Raw genomic sequence first — 18085 nt, 5'->3', positions numbered from 1 at the left:
CCAGGTTCTTCATGCATTAACCATTTTGAGTAGTGAGCAGCTGTTATTATTACTATTATAGAATAAAAACATTTTATTTAAGTAGCCTTTTTTTTTTCTTATTTATTCAGTTTTATTCTCTCAGTCACATTCACCCTGATCTGACACTGTTAGTTTTCAAATAAAGACGTGCTATAGCAGAGGATGAGGGTTCTACATCGGAGAAAGAGAATAGAAGCCCTCCCTGCAAGAAACGTCCACTCACATATAAGAACAACGCAGGCGTAAAGGCGAAAGATGGCACCGTTTGGATGCAGCAAGAGGTTGGGCGTCGTCCTGCCAGTCAGTCTGCCAAGCACCTGCCCTTCAAAGAAACAGCAGGGCTTGCAGAGCTCACCAAGGGATTGTGCAAAGTCCTGTTTGTGATTATGTTTTACGATGGTCTTTATCTAAAAAACAACATTTACAGTATATGTTACTTACATAAAAGCCACATCGAATGTTGTTTACCTACAGTGGGTACGGAAAGTATTCAGACCCCCTTCAATTTTTCACTCTTTGTTATATTGCAGCCATTTGCTAAAATCATTTAAATTATTTTTTTTCCTCATTAATGTACACATAGCACCCCATATTGACAGACAAAAAAAAGAATTTTTGAAATTGTTGCAGATTTATTAAAAAAGAAAAACTGAACTATCACATGGTCCTAAGTATTCAGACCCTTTGCTGTGACACTCATATATTTAACTCCGGTGCTTTCCATTTCTTCTGATCATCCTTGAGATCCCCTTCATTTGAGTCCAGCTGTGTTTGATTATACTGATTGGACTTGATTAGGAAAGCCACACACCTGTCTATATAAGACCTTACAGCTCACAATGCATGTCAGAGCAAATGAGGAACTGCCTGAAGAGCTCAGAGATAGAATTGTGGCAAGGAACAGATCTGGCCAAGGTTACAAAAAAATCTCTGCTGCACTTAAGGTTCCCAAGAGCACAGTGGCCTCCATAATCCTTAAATGGAAGACGATTGGGACGACCAGAACCCTTCCTAGAGCTGGCCGTCCGGCCAAGCTGAGCTACTGGGGGAGAAGAGCCTTGGTGAGAGAGGTAAAGAAGAACCCAAAGATCACTTTGGCTGAGCTCCAGAGATGCAGACAGGAGATGGAAGAAAGTTGTAGAAAGTCAACCGTCACTGCAGCCCTCCACCAGTCAGGGCTTTATGGCAGAGTGGCCTGTCGGAAGCCTCTCCTCAGTGCAAGACACAGGACAGCCTGCATGGAGTTTGCTAAAAGACACCTGAGAGATTCTCTGGTCTGATGAGACCAAGATAGAACTTTTTGGACTTAATTCTAAGCGGTATGTGTGGAGACAACCAGGCACTGCTCATCACTTGTCCAATACAGTCCCCACAGTGAAGCATGGCGGTGGCAGCATCATGCGGTGGGGGTGTTTTTCAGCTGCAGAGACAGGACAACTGGTTGCAATCGAGGGAAAGATGAATGCGGCCAAGTACAGGGATATCCTGGACAAAAACCTTCTCCAGAGTGCTAAGGACCTCAGACTGGGCCGAAGGTTTACCTTCCAACAAGACAATGACCCTAAGCACACAGCTAAAATAACGAAGGAGTGGCTTCACAACAACTCTGTGACTGTTCTTGAATGGCCCAGCCAGAGCCCTGACTTAAACCCAATTGAGCATCGCTGGAGAGACCTAAAAATGGCTGTCCACCAACGTTTACCATCCAACCTGACAGAACTGGAGAGGATCTGCAAGGAGGAATGGCAGAGGATCCCCAAATCCAGGTGTGAAAAACTTGTTGCATCTTTCCCAAGAAGACTCATGGCTGTATTAGCTCAAAAGGGTGCTTCTACTAAATACTGAGCAAAGGGTCTGAATACTTAGGACCATGTGATATTTCAGTTTTTCTTTTTTAATAAATCTGCAACAATTTCAAAAATTCTTTTTTTTGTCTGTCAATATGGGGTGCTGTGTGTACATTAATGAGGGAAAAAATTAATTTAAATGATTTTAGCAAATGGCTGCAATATGACAAAGAGTGAAAAATTGAAGGGGGTCTGAATACTTTCCGTACCCACTGTATATTTCACTCAAGTGTCTGTGGTTCTCTGTGTGAAGAATAACTTCCTAACGTTTCTGTGAAATTTACCCTTCACTAGTTTCCAGCTGTGGTTCTTGTTGAACTCATTTCAAAGTCACCGTCTCGATCCACTGGACTAATTCCCTTCATAATTTTAAACACTTCAATCTTCTTTTGCTTTAACTGAAAAGGCTCAGCTCTTTTAAAAAATTCCCATAAATTATCCCCATATTTAATTTAGTTCTTCAAATTTGATTTACAGAATTTGCCCACAGCTGGTCATCAAGGCTATGTTGAAATCTTGTTTTCTCTGTAAAGTGCACAGTCATACGCCGATGCGCAGCAGAGCAGGTTAAGGCAATTCCTACTTAAAAGTTGAATGCCATAGGAAAACAAAAGGGTATTAATGTTCTAGAAATTTCCAAAACTAGCTGCTGTAATAAAACTTGTGTTATTACCATTATTAGTTCAGAGAGTCTCATTTGATTTCTGACTCACGGAGGTCCCTTTTAAAGGTTTGGTTTGATTGCCGCTGCTCCATGTGGCTAATGCATTCGGCCTTTCCCTTACACCAGTGTGTCTAAACCTTAATGCTCCAGACTCCTGAGACGCAGTTTTTCCTTTTTAAGTTTATTGATGACCCAATATAGCAGCAACTGAAAACTTTGATGAAACAAGAGCTGCGATGAAAGAAGGGGTCCCCCTTGGTGAAACAAGGAAACATTTCCCGCATCGCTGGCGATCACTTAGATGACCCACCACAAACCACTAGTGAACAAATGATGGTAACCTGGGTTGCGACTCCAATGGATTAGGTGACCCACTTGTGATCCAATAACAGAAACTAGCAATGTACCAGTGGCGCCATCCAGTGGCTGAGAAGCACAGCCTTCCGTGGACTCAGTGCGACTCCAGGATCGGTTTGCGTTACTCCATACTGGCAATTAAAGCATACATGTCAGTGACCTCTACACTGTGTGACCAACATATGAGCAATCTGACAATCCGAAATGTTGCCGTAACTTGGCGCATGACAGCACTGTGACTGGGGGTGGGAGAGGGTGGTGTTTAGGTGTTGACGGTTTCTTTTATTTTTTAAATTTCCTAAACAATTTTGAACCTCAAACTCAGCTGAACCTGTAAACAGTTTTTATTCACATCCAGAGTATACACACTCAAATTCACTCCAACGGAGCAAGTTCAATGATGCCAAATAAGCTCACCATTGGGATCCACAAGTAACCCCCATCTACTTTTTTTTTTGGCAGAATATTTTACAGGAAAAGGCCACAAGCACAAACCAAACCCGATCACAGAAAAACGGGAACAACATTGCACATTTCAAAATGGAATTTATTTGGCACCCGATTTGTTCTGAAAACGTTCATTTGTTCTTTAAGGTTGAATTTTTACAGGCAAGTGACAAGACAAAACATTTGGCATTTGTTTATAGGAATACGGTGCTTTAGAAAGCATGAACAAGAGAAAAAAAAAAAAAGCGCGGACCCCCACCCTGTGATAGACGGCAGGATGGCACACTTGTTCACTGGGTTCAATGGCAACCTTTCGAAATTTCCCACCTAAGACGGGCCACAAGTGTTCATCCGACAATACACGATGACCTGCACCCTCCATCGCCTCCCAAAACAGAAAACTCTAGAAAACAGGCAGACGTTTCCAACCGTGTATTTTTCACTTCTTTCCCCAAACAAAAGTAAGACACTGAATTTAAAATCTCATTTGAAATTTGTAAACATTTTGTATTTTAACTACAACATATTATGTAAACAATTATAGATTTTTTGTTGTTTTTACACATTCTAGAATACATTTCTTCTATTTACTTGATTACATTAACTATTAAAGGAATAGAATATTAGTAACAATGTTAGAATACTTTTTTTATGCATGTACATATACAAAAGTGACATTACTGTAATTTTATCATTTTTCTTAAAATTCATCCTTTGTGCAAAATGCTTCAGTAAACTACAATTTGGCATTCATGAGAAACATTTCAGAATTAGCAGAAAGAATGATACCAGTTAGGTGGATGAAGTCTCCTCAGACCCCGCCGGAGGCAGCTTCCTCAAAACGCTCTTCTGATCGGTGGCTCTGTGATCCATCCTTCAAGATATTGTGCAAAACAAACTGGTTCAACAAGTGCAAGTTTGATTAAAGGACTGGCTGAGCACACGTTAAGTGAATCCTGCAAGAGTTGACCACCCCACCCCACAAATCCCTACCGGGCAAAGCTGAAAAGGGCCGCATGGAAGATCTGATTAGAAAAATGAGAACGATTACAACCCCGGCCATACAACACAACACTGGCATGTAACTCACCCGTGTACATTAGTAAAGAAAACAAGAACAAAAACATAGGTATGTATGGTACCAGTGGAGAGGACAAACACATACGTCCAGATGTCACCTCATTGAAGGGTGGAGACCCACCAATAAGAAGCACTCGGGCATACAGAACACCATCCAACTGCCTTCTGGATTTTCCACATTACATATACCCTTGGCACATAAGGCATGCTGCACAAACGCACAACAGCCACTCCCAACTTAAAATTGTGCTCCGGAGTAGAGGCACACGTAATAAAAAGGTACATTTTTCTAAGCAAGCGGTTTCATTATTTACAAGAGAACATGAACTTGCAAACTACGCCAGGCATCGAGAGTGTCAGGTATTGTGTCAGTCCACCGAGTTATTTTCCGGCTTCTTCTCCTTTATCTATTTATTTTTGCGTGGAACGCTTACTCTTCTGTTCATGGCCAAAATAACAAGCCCACACAAAACATTTAGCAATTTGGTTCGCATCTACTTGCTAAAACAGCTTTAATGGAAAGAATGCCTAGGTTACTGTTCACAGTCGAAAGCATTGTTCTAGCTTATAAAACGTGGAGTACTGGCAAAGGCAAAGTCGAGTGCACAAGGGGGGCCCGGCTGTCAGCGTCATCGTCCGTCACAACAAAGTGAATGTTAAGCGAAGGGGGTGGCCAAAGAGTAGATTTCTGAGCTCCCTTTTATAAAACCTGACGATTTCCAACCTTGGCAAATGCAAACTTGAAAGCACACGGAGGACAACGAGGGGTAAGATTTTGCTGGCAAAAGAAAGGAAAACTTAAAATCTGCGGTTAAGTGCCTTCGAGTCAAGATGCCGATAGCCTAAACAGAAAGTTAGACGTTTCTTTTTCTTCCTTCCCTCATTCCAGATCACCATCTACTAACTGAAAATGCAGCATGACCAGTTCCATCCACGTGGCAGGCAATTCTGCAGAATTCACTTCAGAGTGGGCTTCACGCGACGTCGTCCTCCAGCCAGTTGTTTTACGTTTCTGACAATCTGGTTAGAGGTCATCATCTCCAATCCCCTCAAAGGCAAAGTTGCCGTGGAAATTGTTGCCACTGATGTCATTACCAGAGTTAGAAGTGCTGATTCCTCTCAGGGTTACTGAGGTAAGCTTGCTCTGTTGAGAGAAATAAAATAAAATAAATAAAACAAAAACATTGGGGTCTGCACATTCACCTCATGTCTTGAGCTTTCCTCCAGGTTCTCCTCCCACATCCCAAAGCACATGCATGTCAGGTTAAGTGGCAATTCTAAACTGGTCCCTAACTGTGTGTGTGTGTGTGTGTGTGTGCGCACGCATGAGAGACCCCAACGGACTTGGGCTCCTTCTTCAGCTATTCCTGCCATGTACCCGATTCTGCTGGGCTATTCTGTGGTCCATGACGTTCCTGAACTGGCACCACCACTCTCTAAAAGACTGCTAAGAGAATGGCACAGATGGTCTGACTTCTCGACTAGGATGAGGCTTACTTTCTAATTTAAATTTCCCATTTATTCCCTAAATACATGGACAGAGGGATGAATGAATAGATGGATGGACATTAAAGGTAATGTACAATACAAAGAGACTGACAGAAACAGGGAAAGCACTATATAACAGACATAGATATGGAAGGCACTATATGAAATGGATGGATAGACAAAGACATAAGGAAGGACCATACAAAGCAGATGTACATAACAGTAAGATGTTATGAAAGGTAGTACATAAACGGGATGGATGGATAAATAGATATGGAAGGAACTATAAAAATTAAATGTACATAACAGTGAGGTACAAAGATTTGGAAGGAAGTATGAAAATCAGTGTGGTATAGCGGGTCCACAGCTCATGTCATAAAGGCCATTTTTAAAATAAATAATCGCCGCACTCGCGGCTTAGTGAGGGGGCCTGGTGGTGTGTGGCTGAAGTGGTTCCTGGGATGATTTGTGATGCGTGCGTCTTGCTTAAGTGCACAGGTGAGGAGTCGTCCACATCCACAATTATTCCCGGGAGCCGCTGATTGCCCACAGTTGAATCACGTCCTCGTTATAAAGACAAGCGTGAGGTGGCTAGTAGAAAGAAAGAAAGAAAGAAAGAAAGAAAGAAAGAAAGAAAGAAAGAAAGAAAGAAAGAAAGAAAGAAAGAAAGAGCCGGAGGTTGTAGGAGAGCAGGAAGCAGCGTGGAGGGAAGGCTCGCAGGCAGGCAGCTGGACAGTGAGCCCTAGCACGGGTGTTTGGCCAACACTTAGGGCAGTTGGTAGTGGTTGCTCCCGCTGAGCAGTTTGTGAGGAGCGGGAGTGACCAGCGAGAAGGATGACTCACCATTGAAGACAGCGGGAGTTGGGAGGCTTGGAAGGAGAAGCCCCAACGTCAGCATCCTGGCCGTTGGGTTGAAAGCCAAGTCTCGATCTGGAGAGCGCTAGACCGAAGCCAGGGATCGGGAAGCCTCCAGATCAGTCGTGTTGGAAGAAGGTCAGGTGCTGGTAGGGTGACTCTCCTGGTGCGGGGCCCAGATGGGAGAAGCAGGGGAGCCGCCAGGTAAAGACGACACCGGGCTCTGTGGTTTTTAAAGGACTGCTTCCAGCATTGTTTTAACCTCGTGGTTTTAAAGGATCGTTTTTTTTTTCTATTATTTTAAACCTCCACTTTACAACCGTTTTATTGGGATTATTTATTTGAAGAAACTCTGATGCACTGCACCCTATTTATTTGGGCACTGTTGTTTTTGGTTGTTGTTTTTAATAAAAGCACATTGGCACTTTTTACGCCATCCCCTTGCTCCATTTGTTATGGCCTCACTGCCGAGCTCATCGGTGACATTACCAATGGTGTCGGGTTCAAGAGCTCCCTGAAGCTGCATTGGAGTGTGGAGAGAACCCGCATCGTCACAATCATCCATCCATTTTCCAACCTGCTGAATCCTAACACAGGGTCATGGGGGTCTGCTGGAGCCAATCCCAGCCAACACAGGGCGCAAGGCAGGGAACCAATCCTGGGCAGGGTGCCAACCCACCGCAGGACACACACACACACACACACACCCACACACCAAGCACACAATACGGCCAATTCAGAATCGCCAGTCGACCTAACCTGCATGTCTTTGGACTGTAGTAAGATACAAAGACATGGAAGGCACCATATAAAATGAATGGATGGACAAAGATATGGAATGAACTATAAAAATTAAATGTACATAACAATAAGATACAAAGGTCTGAAATGCTCCATATAAAAGGGATGGACAGACAGATATGCAAGGAACTATACAAATTAGATGGACATAACATATACAAAGATATGAAAAGCACTATATAAAAAAGGATGCCATAGACAGATATGGAAAGAACTATATAAATTAGAGAGATATAACAGATACAAAGATATAGAAAGCACTATAAAAATGGATGGATGGACAGAGAGACAGATAAGGATGGCACTGTATAAAAAGGATTGAAGGGATAGACAAATAACACAAGAAAGATGGGCCAAACCCCAAACTGTGTCCAAAACTTTAACTTAAAGTCCTGGCGGTCAACTCGGTCAAGAGGAGGACTGATACGACAAAAAAGAAAAGCTCAGCAGCCTGAGGATACAAACCTCCATGGATTATTGAATTTTTTCTTTTATCACTACTGGCATAACCACTCAATGATGCGACGTAGTAAGCTAAAATTTAACATCTAAGGCCACGGAGGTCTGGCCACATAATTATAAGTTTAAATATATCAATTCATCTTTGTTTTATTTAGTGCAGCTCACATAGAAGATCAAAAAAAGGGTCTTTATATAGCACAGAGATACAAGATTAGTGATAATATCTGAAAAATGTGTGGCTCACCGATAGCTTGACAACTGCTTCTTTGTTTGAGTCCGGGGAGTCCTACAAAAACAAAATAAATAAATGACAGATAATTCAGAATTAACACAATACCCTTAAATTGTATAATGTTACAGATGTATATGGAGGCTTACAAGCAAAGGAGGGGACTTCACAGCCTGCTGACTTTCTGAACGTCGTAAGGAACCATTATGCCGTTTCCGCAACATCTGGATAAAAAAAAAAAAAATAGGTACATATTTAAAATGTTCTATTAAATATCAGTCCCTGTGGCCCTTCAGCTATCTTCTAGAACTGTGTAATATCTCCACAATCCCACGTGATTGCCATCACATTTGTCTAAAATGCATCATTACCTCTTGTAAAACTGTAAACAGCTCAGAAAAAGTTATCACCAAGGAATGTGCTCCTTATTGTAATCTAAAGATATGCAGGTGAACTTTACCACTACTATAAACTAGTCCATCATCTCTGTACTTTTGTCCCCGATGCCCACCCATCCCAGTTTTTCTTGTTTTGGATGTAGTAGGTGGAAAATCTTGACAAACATGGGAAAACCTTTATGTGACCAGGAGTTAACGCAAGAAAAATTCCTAAGCCTGACACTTTGGTTTGTACAGTGCCTTGCAAAAGTATTCGTGTTTTGGTGTTTGTCCAATCTAGAATTAAATTAAACATAAAAGTATTTTAACTCTTTCGGGGCTGATGTCAACTTTTGTCAAAAGGAGGAATTGACGATAGTAATCAACTGTAAACTGTGACAAAACCAACCGTTATGTTTTAGTTGGACTCTCGTTGCTAGAAGGAAAGTTAGCTTCATTGGTTGGACCGAGATTTCCTGCACTCGTGTGAGTAGTAAGGAGCAAACATGAGGAAAAATGGCACCGACATAATGGTGAGAAATCAAAGCTAATGCGTAAAGCAAAATACTCCATGGAAAAAGTTTTGCCTATTATCTCTGAACTGGATTATGACTTGTCGGACTCCGATTTTGATACAAGGGTTCGAAAACGAATGTGAGGTTTCAGCTTCAGCTAACTAGTCCCCAGCTAACCGTGGTGTTGAACAGGTTCATGTAGCTGACATGCCTACGGCAATGTTCGCCAGGAGGACTGCCACTTAACAATGATAAGAGGTAGAAACCAGATTGCAATGCACTGTGACCGTGACCACTGCTGCTGCTGCCCCAGCCACACAAAGAGAGCCTGGCAGCAAGCCTGCCGCACACTCCTGGCAAACTGGCAGCCGCAGCATGCAGCAACAGACGTTTTATGTTGATTTCTGTGTGAAACCATTGCTTTTCAGAAACTGCAAACTGGCAGCCGCAGCATGCAGCAACAGACGTTTTATGTTGATTTCTGTGTGAAACCATTGCTTTTCAGAAACTATGTTTTTGGAAAAAATATTCAGCCTTCAAAGAGTTAAAAAGTACAGGAAAAGTTGGAAATTCATATGTATTCCTCCCCTTTACAATGAAACCCTAAACAAGTTCTGGTCCTACCAATGAATTTCAGAAGTCACATAATTAGTTGATTGGAGTCCAATCTAATCTGTGCAATCAAAGTGTCACATGATCTGTCACATGATGTCTGTTCGGAAAGGCCCCCCGACTCTGCAACGCCACTAAGTAAGCAACATGAAGAACAAGGAGCACTTCAAACAGGTCAGATACAAAGCTCTGGAGAGGCTGAAACCACGGTTGCGTTATAAAAAAAAAAAAAATATCCGAAGCTTTCAATATCCCACGGAGCACTATTAAATTCATTATAACAAAATGAAAAGAATATGGCACCACTATACACCTGACAAGAGAAGGCCATCCTGCAAAATTCACAGAGCGGGCAAGGAGGGTATTTTCTAATATTTTATTGAATTTATTAAAAGCAAGTAACATTCCATACAAGCAAGTCAAACTTGAAAGGAGGGTATTAATAAAAGATTCAACAAAGACACCATAGATAACACTGAAGGAAGTGCGAAGATCCACAGCGGATATGGGAGTTTCTGTGCATAGGACCACTTCAAGCCGTACACTACACAGAGTGGGGGGCTTAATGGAAGAATGGCCAGAAAAAAACCTTTGCTTAAAGAAAAATAAATAAGAAAACACAGCATGTGCATCAGCATGTGTCAAACTCCCCGAGGTTCTGTGGGTCAGATGGGGGTAAAATTGAACTTTTTGGCCATCATGGGAAAGGCCATGTGTTGTGCAAACCGAACACTTCCCATCACCCCGAGAGCATCATTCCCACAGTGAAGCATGGTGGTGGCAGTGTCAGGCTGTTGAAAAGTGGTCAGGATTGAAGGAAAGATGGATGGCACTAAATATGGGGCAATTCTTGAGGACAACCTGCTTCAGTCAGCCAGAGACTTCAGACTGTGATGAAGGTCCACCTTCAAGCAGGACAATGAATGAACCCTCAACACACTGCTAGAGTGACACTGGAGGGGTTAAGAAGGAAACATTAAAATGTCTTGGAATGGCCACGTCAAAGCCCAGACCTCAATTTAATAGAGAATCTGTGGCATGACTTGAAGATGGCTTCACAACAATGCAACCCACTGAAGTTGAAGGATTTGGAGCAGTTGTGCCTTGAGGAATGGACAAAATAATTCTTTTTAATAACAATTCTTTGCATATATATATAGCACTTTTCTCACTACTCAAAGCGCTCAGCAATTGCAGGTTAAGGGCCTTGCTCAAGGGCCCAACAGAGCAGAGTCCCTATTGGCATTTACGAGACTCGAACCGGCAACCTTCCGATTGCCAGTGCAGATCCCTAGCCTCAGAGCCACCACTCCGCCTGTGGAGCCCCAGTGGATAGATGTGCTCTGCTAATAGAAACATTCAACAGACCTGCAGCTGGAATTGCCGAAAAAGGGGGCTCTACAAAATATTAAAATTGGGGGATGAATTCATCTGCACACTTAGGAAGTCTGCTTTTTGTCTTAATTATTATTTGTGTCACAATAAGAAAATATTTTGCAGATTCATATTGGCAGATATGTTATGTAAATCAAATGGTGTTAACCGCCCTAAAAATCCATCCGAATCTCAGGTTGTAATGCAACAATACAGGACAAACACAGAGAGAATGAATACTTTGCTAAGGCACTATATGTTTATTACATTACAATGATATAGCGGGTTGGATAATGGATGGATAAATGCCAATAACAAAACAACAAGAAAATGAATTTGTGCAAAACTCCTATGTTACATAAATGATGTAAACAACACATTTCAAGTGCTAATTTTTTTTATAATTTTATTCATTTTATTGTAATCATTCATACAAATCGATCAATTTTTACAAAAAATAGGATTAAAAAACAAGTCGACCTCCACCCCTGAGAGAGAGAGAGAGCATGGCCAACGGGGTAAAACTTAAGGCTTGTAAACACCTAAATTGATGAGTTTAATAGGCCAGTAGAGAGGAATGGAGAAGAAAAAGAAATGTGGAGATAATTGCTTCCTCGGTGCTTTAAGAGCTTATTCTAAGATTTTATTGATTAGATCCTGCCAGGTTTTAAAAAAAAAAATCTGTACGGATCCTCTAAATCAGGGGTCTCCAATCACAGTCCTGGAGGGCCGCAGTGGCTGCAGGTTTTTGCTCCAACCCAATTGCTTAATAAGAAGCACTAATTGCTCAAGTAACACTTCTGCTTCACTTTAGTTGTTTCGCTCATTAAGATATTGAATGCTTATTGCTTATTTTCATCTTAAACAGCTGTATTCATTCAGTTTTTAATGGATCCTAATTAGCAATAACATGCGAATGACAAAAGAGACCAGCATTTCTCCATTTGGCTTGTTACCATTTACGCCAGTGTGTATTTATCTTGCATTATTTGGTTTAATTAAATACTTGGAAGGAAAGTAAAGAGAAAAAAGTGAATGACTGAGAATTGCTCGTCCATTTTAGCCTTCAAATCATTTGGATGATATCCTTAGATAGGGAAAGAAAGTCTAGGATATGAGAATGACCGGACATAGCAGAGTTAAAGCACTAACAAGCCATGAAATTAAATTATTGGCAGAATTGCTTTCTAATTAAGCAACCGGGTTAGAACAAAAACCTGCAGCCACTGCGGCCCTTCAGGACTGTGATTGGAGACCACTGCTCTAAATGAATATTTGATTTTTTTCCAATTTCAAATAGTATAAAACATCGGTTACCCACTGACTTAAAAGAGGAGAGTTAAGATTCTTCCAGTTTAGCAAAATAAGTCTGCGTGCCAAAAGTGTAGTGAATGCAATCACAATTTGTTTGTCCTTCTCCACTTTAAACCCATCTGGAAGAACACCAAACACAGCTGTTAATGGGTTAGGAGGGACTGTGACACCAAGGCTGTCTGAGAGGGACTTAAAAATTTTGGTCCAAAATGATGTTAATTTGGAGCAGGCCCAAAACATGTGACCCAGTGAGTCTGGGACTTGATTGCAGCGTTCACAGTTTGGATCTCACCCTGGAAACATTTTGGACAGTTGTAGGCGAGACAGATGTGCTCGATAGATAATTTCGAGTTGAATAATTGTATGCTTTGCGCATATGGAGCTTGAGTGAAGTCTCTGCATTGCTATTTTCCACTCCTTTTCTGATATATTGATTAAGAGATCTTTTTCCCATTTTCCTCTTGGATCTTTGCAAGGGAGGGACTGTAAAATAATTTTATATATTGCAGAGATGGTGTCTACGTCCTTGAAATTGAGCGATATTTTTTCCAGCATGGACGAGGGTGCAAGATGAGAAAAATCGGGCAGGTTCTCTTTAACAAAGTTCCTAATTTGAAAATAATGAAAGAAATGTGTAGCTGGAAAGTTAAATTTGGAATGTAATTGTTCATAGAATGCAAAGATGTTGCCTATATAATTTTCAGTGATGTGCAATAAAGTGTAAATGCATAACTAGTATAATCAGAGATACAGCACAAGTGGAAGAGATGTCGAAGAAAGTAGGCTGAAGTGGTATGGACACTTGATGAGGACAGACAATGAATATGTGGGCAAAAGAGTGGTGGGATGAGAAGTACAGGGGGAAGAGAAAGCTAGGGAAGTGGATTGATAAAAAAAGAAGAAGATCTGATGGAAAATGACTTGACTGGCAAGGAGGTGCAGGACTGAGCTCTTTTAGAGAAGGCTGATCAAGCACATCAGCCTCACACAGAAGATGCAGAAGCAGCTGAAGAAGCAGAAGAAGAAGCAGAAGAAGAAGAGGCATAACTAGTACAAAAGCAAATTTTCAACAAATTCTGCTTGACCTGCACTTGTACAAGAACTACATCACTGCAACCACAGAACATACAAATACACTTTTAAAAGTATACCTCTACATTTGTTCATCTCTATGTGACTGCATACTTTTATAAGTATTTTAGGTTAATAAGAATACAGACCTTCTTGATGCTGCCACCGGACTTCTTCACCATTAACTCATCAACCATTGACTGAAGGCAGATGCTCATCATGATGGCCTGAAAGGTCAAAAAACTATGTTTTGTGAGTAAAACTTTGTCTCAGCTTTGAAATGGTTTACAACATGTAAATCCACTGCTGCAAACACTAAATAAGAGTTTAGCTGATTTGTTCGTACAATAATGAAGCAGAATTACAACATATCTACCTGCGATTCAAGTTAGGTGCTTTTTACGTGTGTGCTGGACAAAACTTGTGTCTGTCTGTGTCGGGTAGGGTAGCTGGTACGCCCCCTGGTGGTCCACAATATTTTAATAAATACATAAATAAATAAATAAATAAATAAATAAATAAATATACACAGTGAGTATAGAAAAGAATCCCCCCCTCTGAAGTATTTCCATTTTTTTTTTGCTTTACAGCCTTAAATGAACACACACAAGAATATTTCTTCCCAGCTTTACTTGCCAATGCAACCGATAACATCCAAGTGAAAGATATCACAGCTACAGTTCAGAAAAAAGATTAAAAAAATCAAAAACAAGACCTACTGAGATTAATAAAGGATAACCCCCCCCCCCCCCCAATGTCAATGTCATTTTGTTGACCCACCTTTTGCTTTAATGACAGCCTTGAGTCTGTTGGGATTCTTCTCTATCAGCTTTGCACACCTAGATTAGTAATACTTGCCCCCCACTCATCTTTACAGTTTAACTGTTCAAGTTTGGTCAAATTGGATGGTGAGCGTTGGTGGTCTGCTATCTTCAATTCTTTCTACAGATTTTCAGTGTGATTTACGTCTGGGCTCTGACTGGCCACACGAGGACATTCACTTTTTTCTCCTTCAGACACTGTGTGGACAATGTTGCTGTGTGCTTCATGTCGATGTCGTATTGAAAGGTGAACATTCTGCCCATCTTCAACTTTCTGGCAGAGGGTAGCAGGTTTTCCTCCAGAATTTGGCGGTATTTTGCCCCATCCATTTTTCCTTCTACCCTAAGAGGGCCCCAGGCCCCCCAAAACAGGATGCTGCCACCTTCATGCTTTACTGTAGGTGTGGTGTGATGTGGATGGTGAGCTGCATTGCTGTACTGTTTGGTATTGAGATCAAATAATTCGATTCTGGTCTCATCTGAACATAAGACCTTTTTCCACTTGGCATCAGAATCTTCAAGGTGCATTCTGGCAAAGCTCAAACGAGCCTCAATGTGGCCTTTCTTGAGAAGTGGCTTTTTCCTTGAGACCCTCCTGAACAAGTCACAATTGTGGAGCGCTTGTGAAATTGTTGTCACCTGCACACAATGACCACTCTTTGCCTGTAACTCCTTCAAAGTGGCCATTGGCCTCTCTTATCAGTTTCCTCCTTGCTTTTACATCCAGTTTGGAGGATCCAGGGAGGGTCCTAGAAGTACCAGACACTTGCCATGTCTTTATGATGGACTTTACTGAGCTCCTTGGGATTGATAAAGCCTTTTGAAATTTTTTTGGTCTCCATCTCCTGCCTTATGTCTGTCCACAACTCTATCCCTGAGATCTTTTGAAAGTGGCTTATCATCCATAGTCAGCTGTTTGCTGTCAGTTGCACTACCAAGCAAGGGAATGAATGCTCCTGGAACAGCTTCACTAATCACACGGATTACAACTGATCACAGGTGGAAGGAAGCCAGTAACCGCAATGGAAATGGTGGGCACTTACACCTGAGTGAGTTTACAAATCATTGGTTGGGTGGTGGTGTGATCCTTTATTATCAGTATTTCTTGTTTTTTATTATTTTTTTTAATTCTTCTGAACTGTAGCTGTGATATCTTTCACTTGGATGTTATAGATTGCACTGAGTAAGTAAAGCTGGAAAAATATTGGTTTGTGTGTTTTCATTTAAGGCTGTAAAGCAAAAAAAAAATGGGACTATTTCGAAGCAGGGGTTCTTTTCTATACCGACTGTATATAGAGATATATATATTTATAAAAGAGTTTGTTATACTTCACAGAGAGGTCAGCTATTCAATTTATATACTCATGAAAGCAAAAACTGAGGAAGGCCACAAACTGATCCTATTTCTCATGATGTTTATTTACAAGTAGTAAATTGCCTCTAATTAAGAAATTAATTATAACAAAAATCCATAACTGCAGTGGCTCTCTGGGACTTGAGCTTCTGTATATCCAGTTTTTTATTTAAGTAGCCACTCTAAAACCTGTTAAAGGAAATGGCCATAAAAATATAATGTGAATGTCAGGAATATTTCAGTATGTCCATTTCTAAACCTACAAAATGTTTAGAGGATCTTTTTCAAAAAGGAGCACAACAATCCACACTGAAACTGTTCTTTAAAATGTCAGTTCCTTACCTGAGGGCTGCTTATGGTGACCCACTGTAGGCGATCTTTGCTCATGAGATACTCAAAAGCAAGTTCCAGTTTAAGTTCGGATTTCCCTGAAGACCCTCCATTGGCTGTACCATTTGCAACTGGGACCTGCTGAAATAAGAACTTAAAAATGAATTTATTTTTCAACTAAATTCCTCAGCAAAACCCAAATATATTTGACAATCTTTCAAAAAAATATTTTCACGTTGGCAGAGTGGTGCTAGAATTTTGTTTTACTGCACTAACTCCGAAAGCTTTACATCTCAGCTCAGACTGCAGCGAGCTTTGGACAACCCTGACCAAACAACACATTTCGTTAATATTTTAAGTGAAACCTATTAAATACTAATTTAACAGAAAACAAACAAAGGTATTTTAATGAAAATGTTAATGTACAGTTGATATTTATTTGATGAACTGAAAAATCCATATTACTAACTGAGAATAAACCGGATATGGACGCAGGGACACGGCGATGGGACCATGAGACGTACTGCGCAGGCACAACCGCGAACGAAGGAGTCACGGACCAAGAACGAAAGAGCTCAAATAACGTGAATGAGAAATGAAGCAACAACGTGCCCATAGCTACCATTAACGACACAACCACACAAAAAAGAGGATTCTGCGCTGCACACACCCCCCCCCCCCCAGAGTCACACGTAAGAGGCTACGGAGGCCCCACAGGTCCATGTGGCACTACTGTGGAGTGAAGGCGCAGGCGTCACCGCCATATTGTGAGTGGCACTACTGCGGAGTGAAGTTAGGAATAATGTGCTGCTTGGGATTGTACAAACCGCTGAACGCTTTACACCAAATTCAAACACAATACAGCTCAAAGATACAAACACGAGCCCACTTGGATAAGATCAATGAACGCAGGCGCCTACAACGTGTGTCTGAAATGCCGCGGGCAAAGCGGCACGGCTCCAAAGCAAACGAGCTCGACTAATGTATTTCAGGATACCCAACACCGGGGGGAGGCGAGCGAAGCGAGCAGGGGGCGGAGCCCCCTTGTATATAAAATAAAAGAGTAAATGTGGCCATTGCAAAACATGTTTAAGATCAAGCTAAAGATTTTCAATGATGTTAAAGACTGGGGACTGAGAAGGCCATTCCAAACCTTCCACTTGGGTTTCTTGAGGCATGTTATTGTAGGTTTTGAAGTGTATTTTTTTAATCTTTTTTTGCAGCTTCAGTTTCCTGACTATCTGACATTCTTGAGTCAAGTCAAGTTGGGGAGCATGCACTGGTACAGCGCATTGCCGCACCCACCACACGATGAAACAACTCGGGATCCCGGTTAGCAACCCCCCAGGCAGACACGCGGTCCAATCCCACCCTTAGGAAGTGACCCTCTATCTGCCGCAGCCAGGTGTTACATGGACGACCCCTTGGTCTGGTCCAGCCACTTGGGTCCCCAACAATGAGAATCCTACGAGCTGGATCACCCTCGGGGGAAATGCGCCACATGGCCGTAGTGCCGTAACTGACGCTCCCTCACAATGCAGGATGTGTTGATATTTAGTGGAATCCATTCTTCGCTGTACTCACAAAATGTTTCCTGTGCCACTAGTTGCCACTTGACTCCAAAGCATGACGGTTACAACGCTGTACTTAACAGGTGACAAAGTGACCTTTCTTCAATTGCTGCCTTTGTTTTAGCCAAACAAAGAGTCCGATTTAACTTCCTCTTTCCTTAGGATTGGTTTACAAAATGCTTTGTCTTATGCAGATGATTTCTGTGTAAAGGTTTCCTTCTGACAGCTCTTTCATGTCCATGTAAGTAAAGAGGCAAAGCAGAGCTGGGCACCATCAGTCCTGTCTCAGCAGAGCAGTGCATTGCCAGTCCTGTCTCAGCAGGTCCCTTGCAGTAATATGCGGGTTTTGCTTTGCCTTCCTGCACAGTATACCAGCTATTCTATCTATCAGTGTTCCTGGTCTTCTAGTTCTTGTCATTACCTTGCAGGTGCCATAGAGGAAGGACAGATATCTTAGTCGAAATGGAGGATAATTTCTTGCCCAGCCAGGAGGCC

The 18085-nt window shown here is 41.6% G+C and overlaps 1 protein-coding gene across 3 annotated transcripts in view; it reads right to left on the bottom strand.

Annotated features, from left to right (window-relative positions):
* Positions 1 to 3415: 3415 nt before the first annotated feature.
* snx17 (sorting nexin 17) overlaps positions 3416 to 18085 on the bottom strand; it is a 186716-nt gene continuing 172046 nt past the window's right edge. The window contains exons 11-15 of one of the 3 annotated variants that reach the window (XM_028796362.2): positions 16032 to 16172; positions 13664 to 13741; positions 8401 to 8475; positions 8267 to 8308; positions 3416 to 5560 (exon numbers count right to left, since the gene is read on the bottom strand). In XM_028796362.2, the coding sequence (XP_028652195.2) occupies positions 5441 to 5560; positions 8267 to 8308; positions 8401 to 8475; positions 13664 to 13741; positions 16032 to 16172 (456 nt within the window). In that variant the 3' untranslated portion in view covers positions 3416 to 5440. The remainder of the gene's footprint in view (positions 5561 to 8266; positions 8309 to 8400; positions 8476 to 13663; positions 13742 to 16031; positions 16173 to 18085) is intronic. The other 2 variants (XM_028796364.2, XM_028796363.2) reach the window with 2 other exon arrangements.

Source organism: Erpetoichthys calabaricus, chromosome 3 (genome assembly GCF_900747795.2).
Source record: "Erpetoichthys calabaricus chromosome 3, fErpCal1.3, whole genome shotgun sequence".
NCBI classification, from domain to species: domain Eukaryota; kingdom Metazoa; phylum Chordata; class Cladistia; order Polypteriformes; family Polypteridae; genus Erpetoichthys; species Erpetoichthys calabaricus.
The sequence above is the reverse complement of the archived record's forward strand: the minus strand, read 5'-3'. Positions and strand labels throughout refer to the sequence as shown.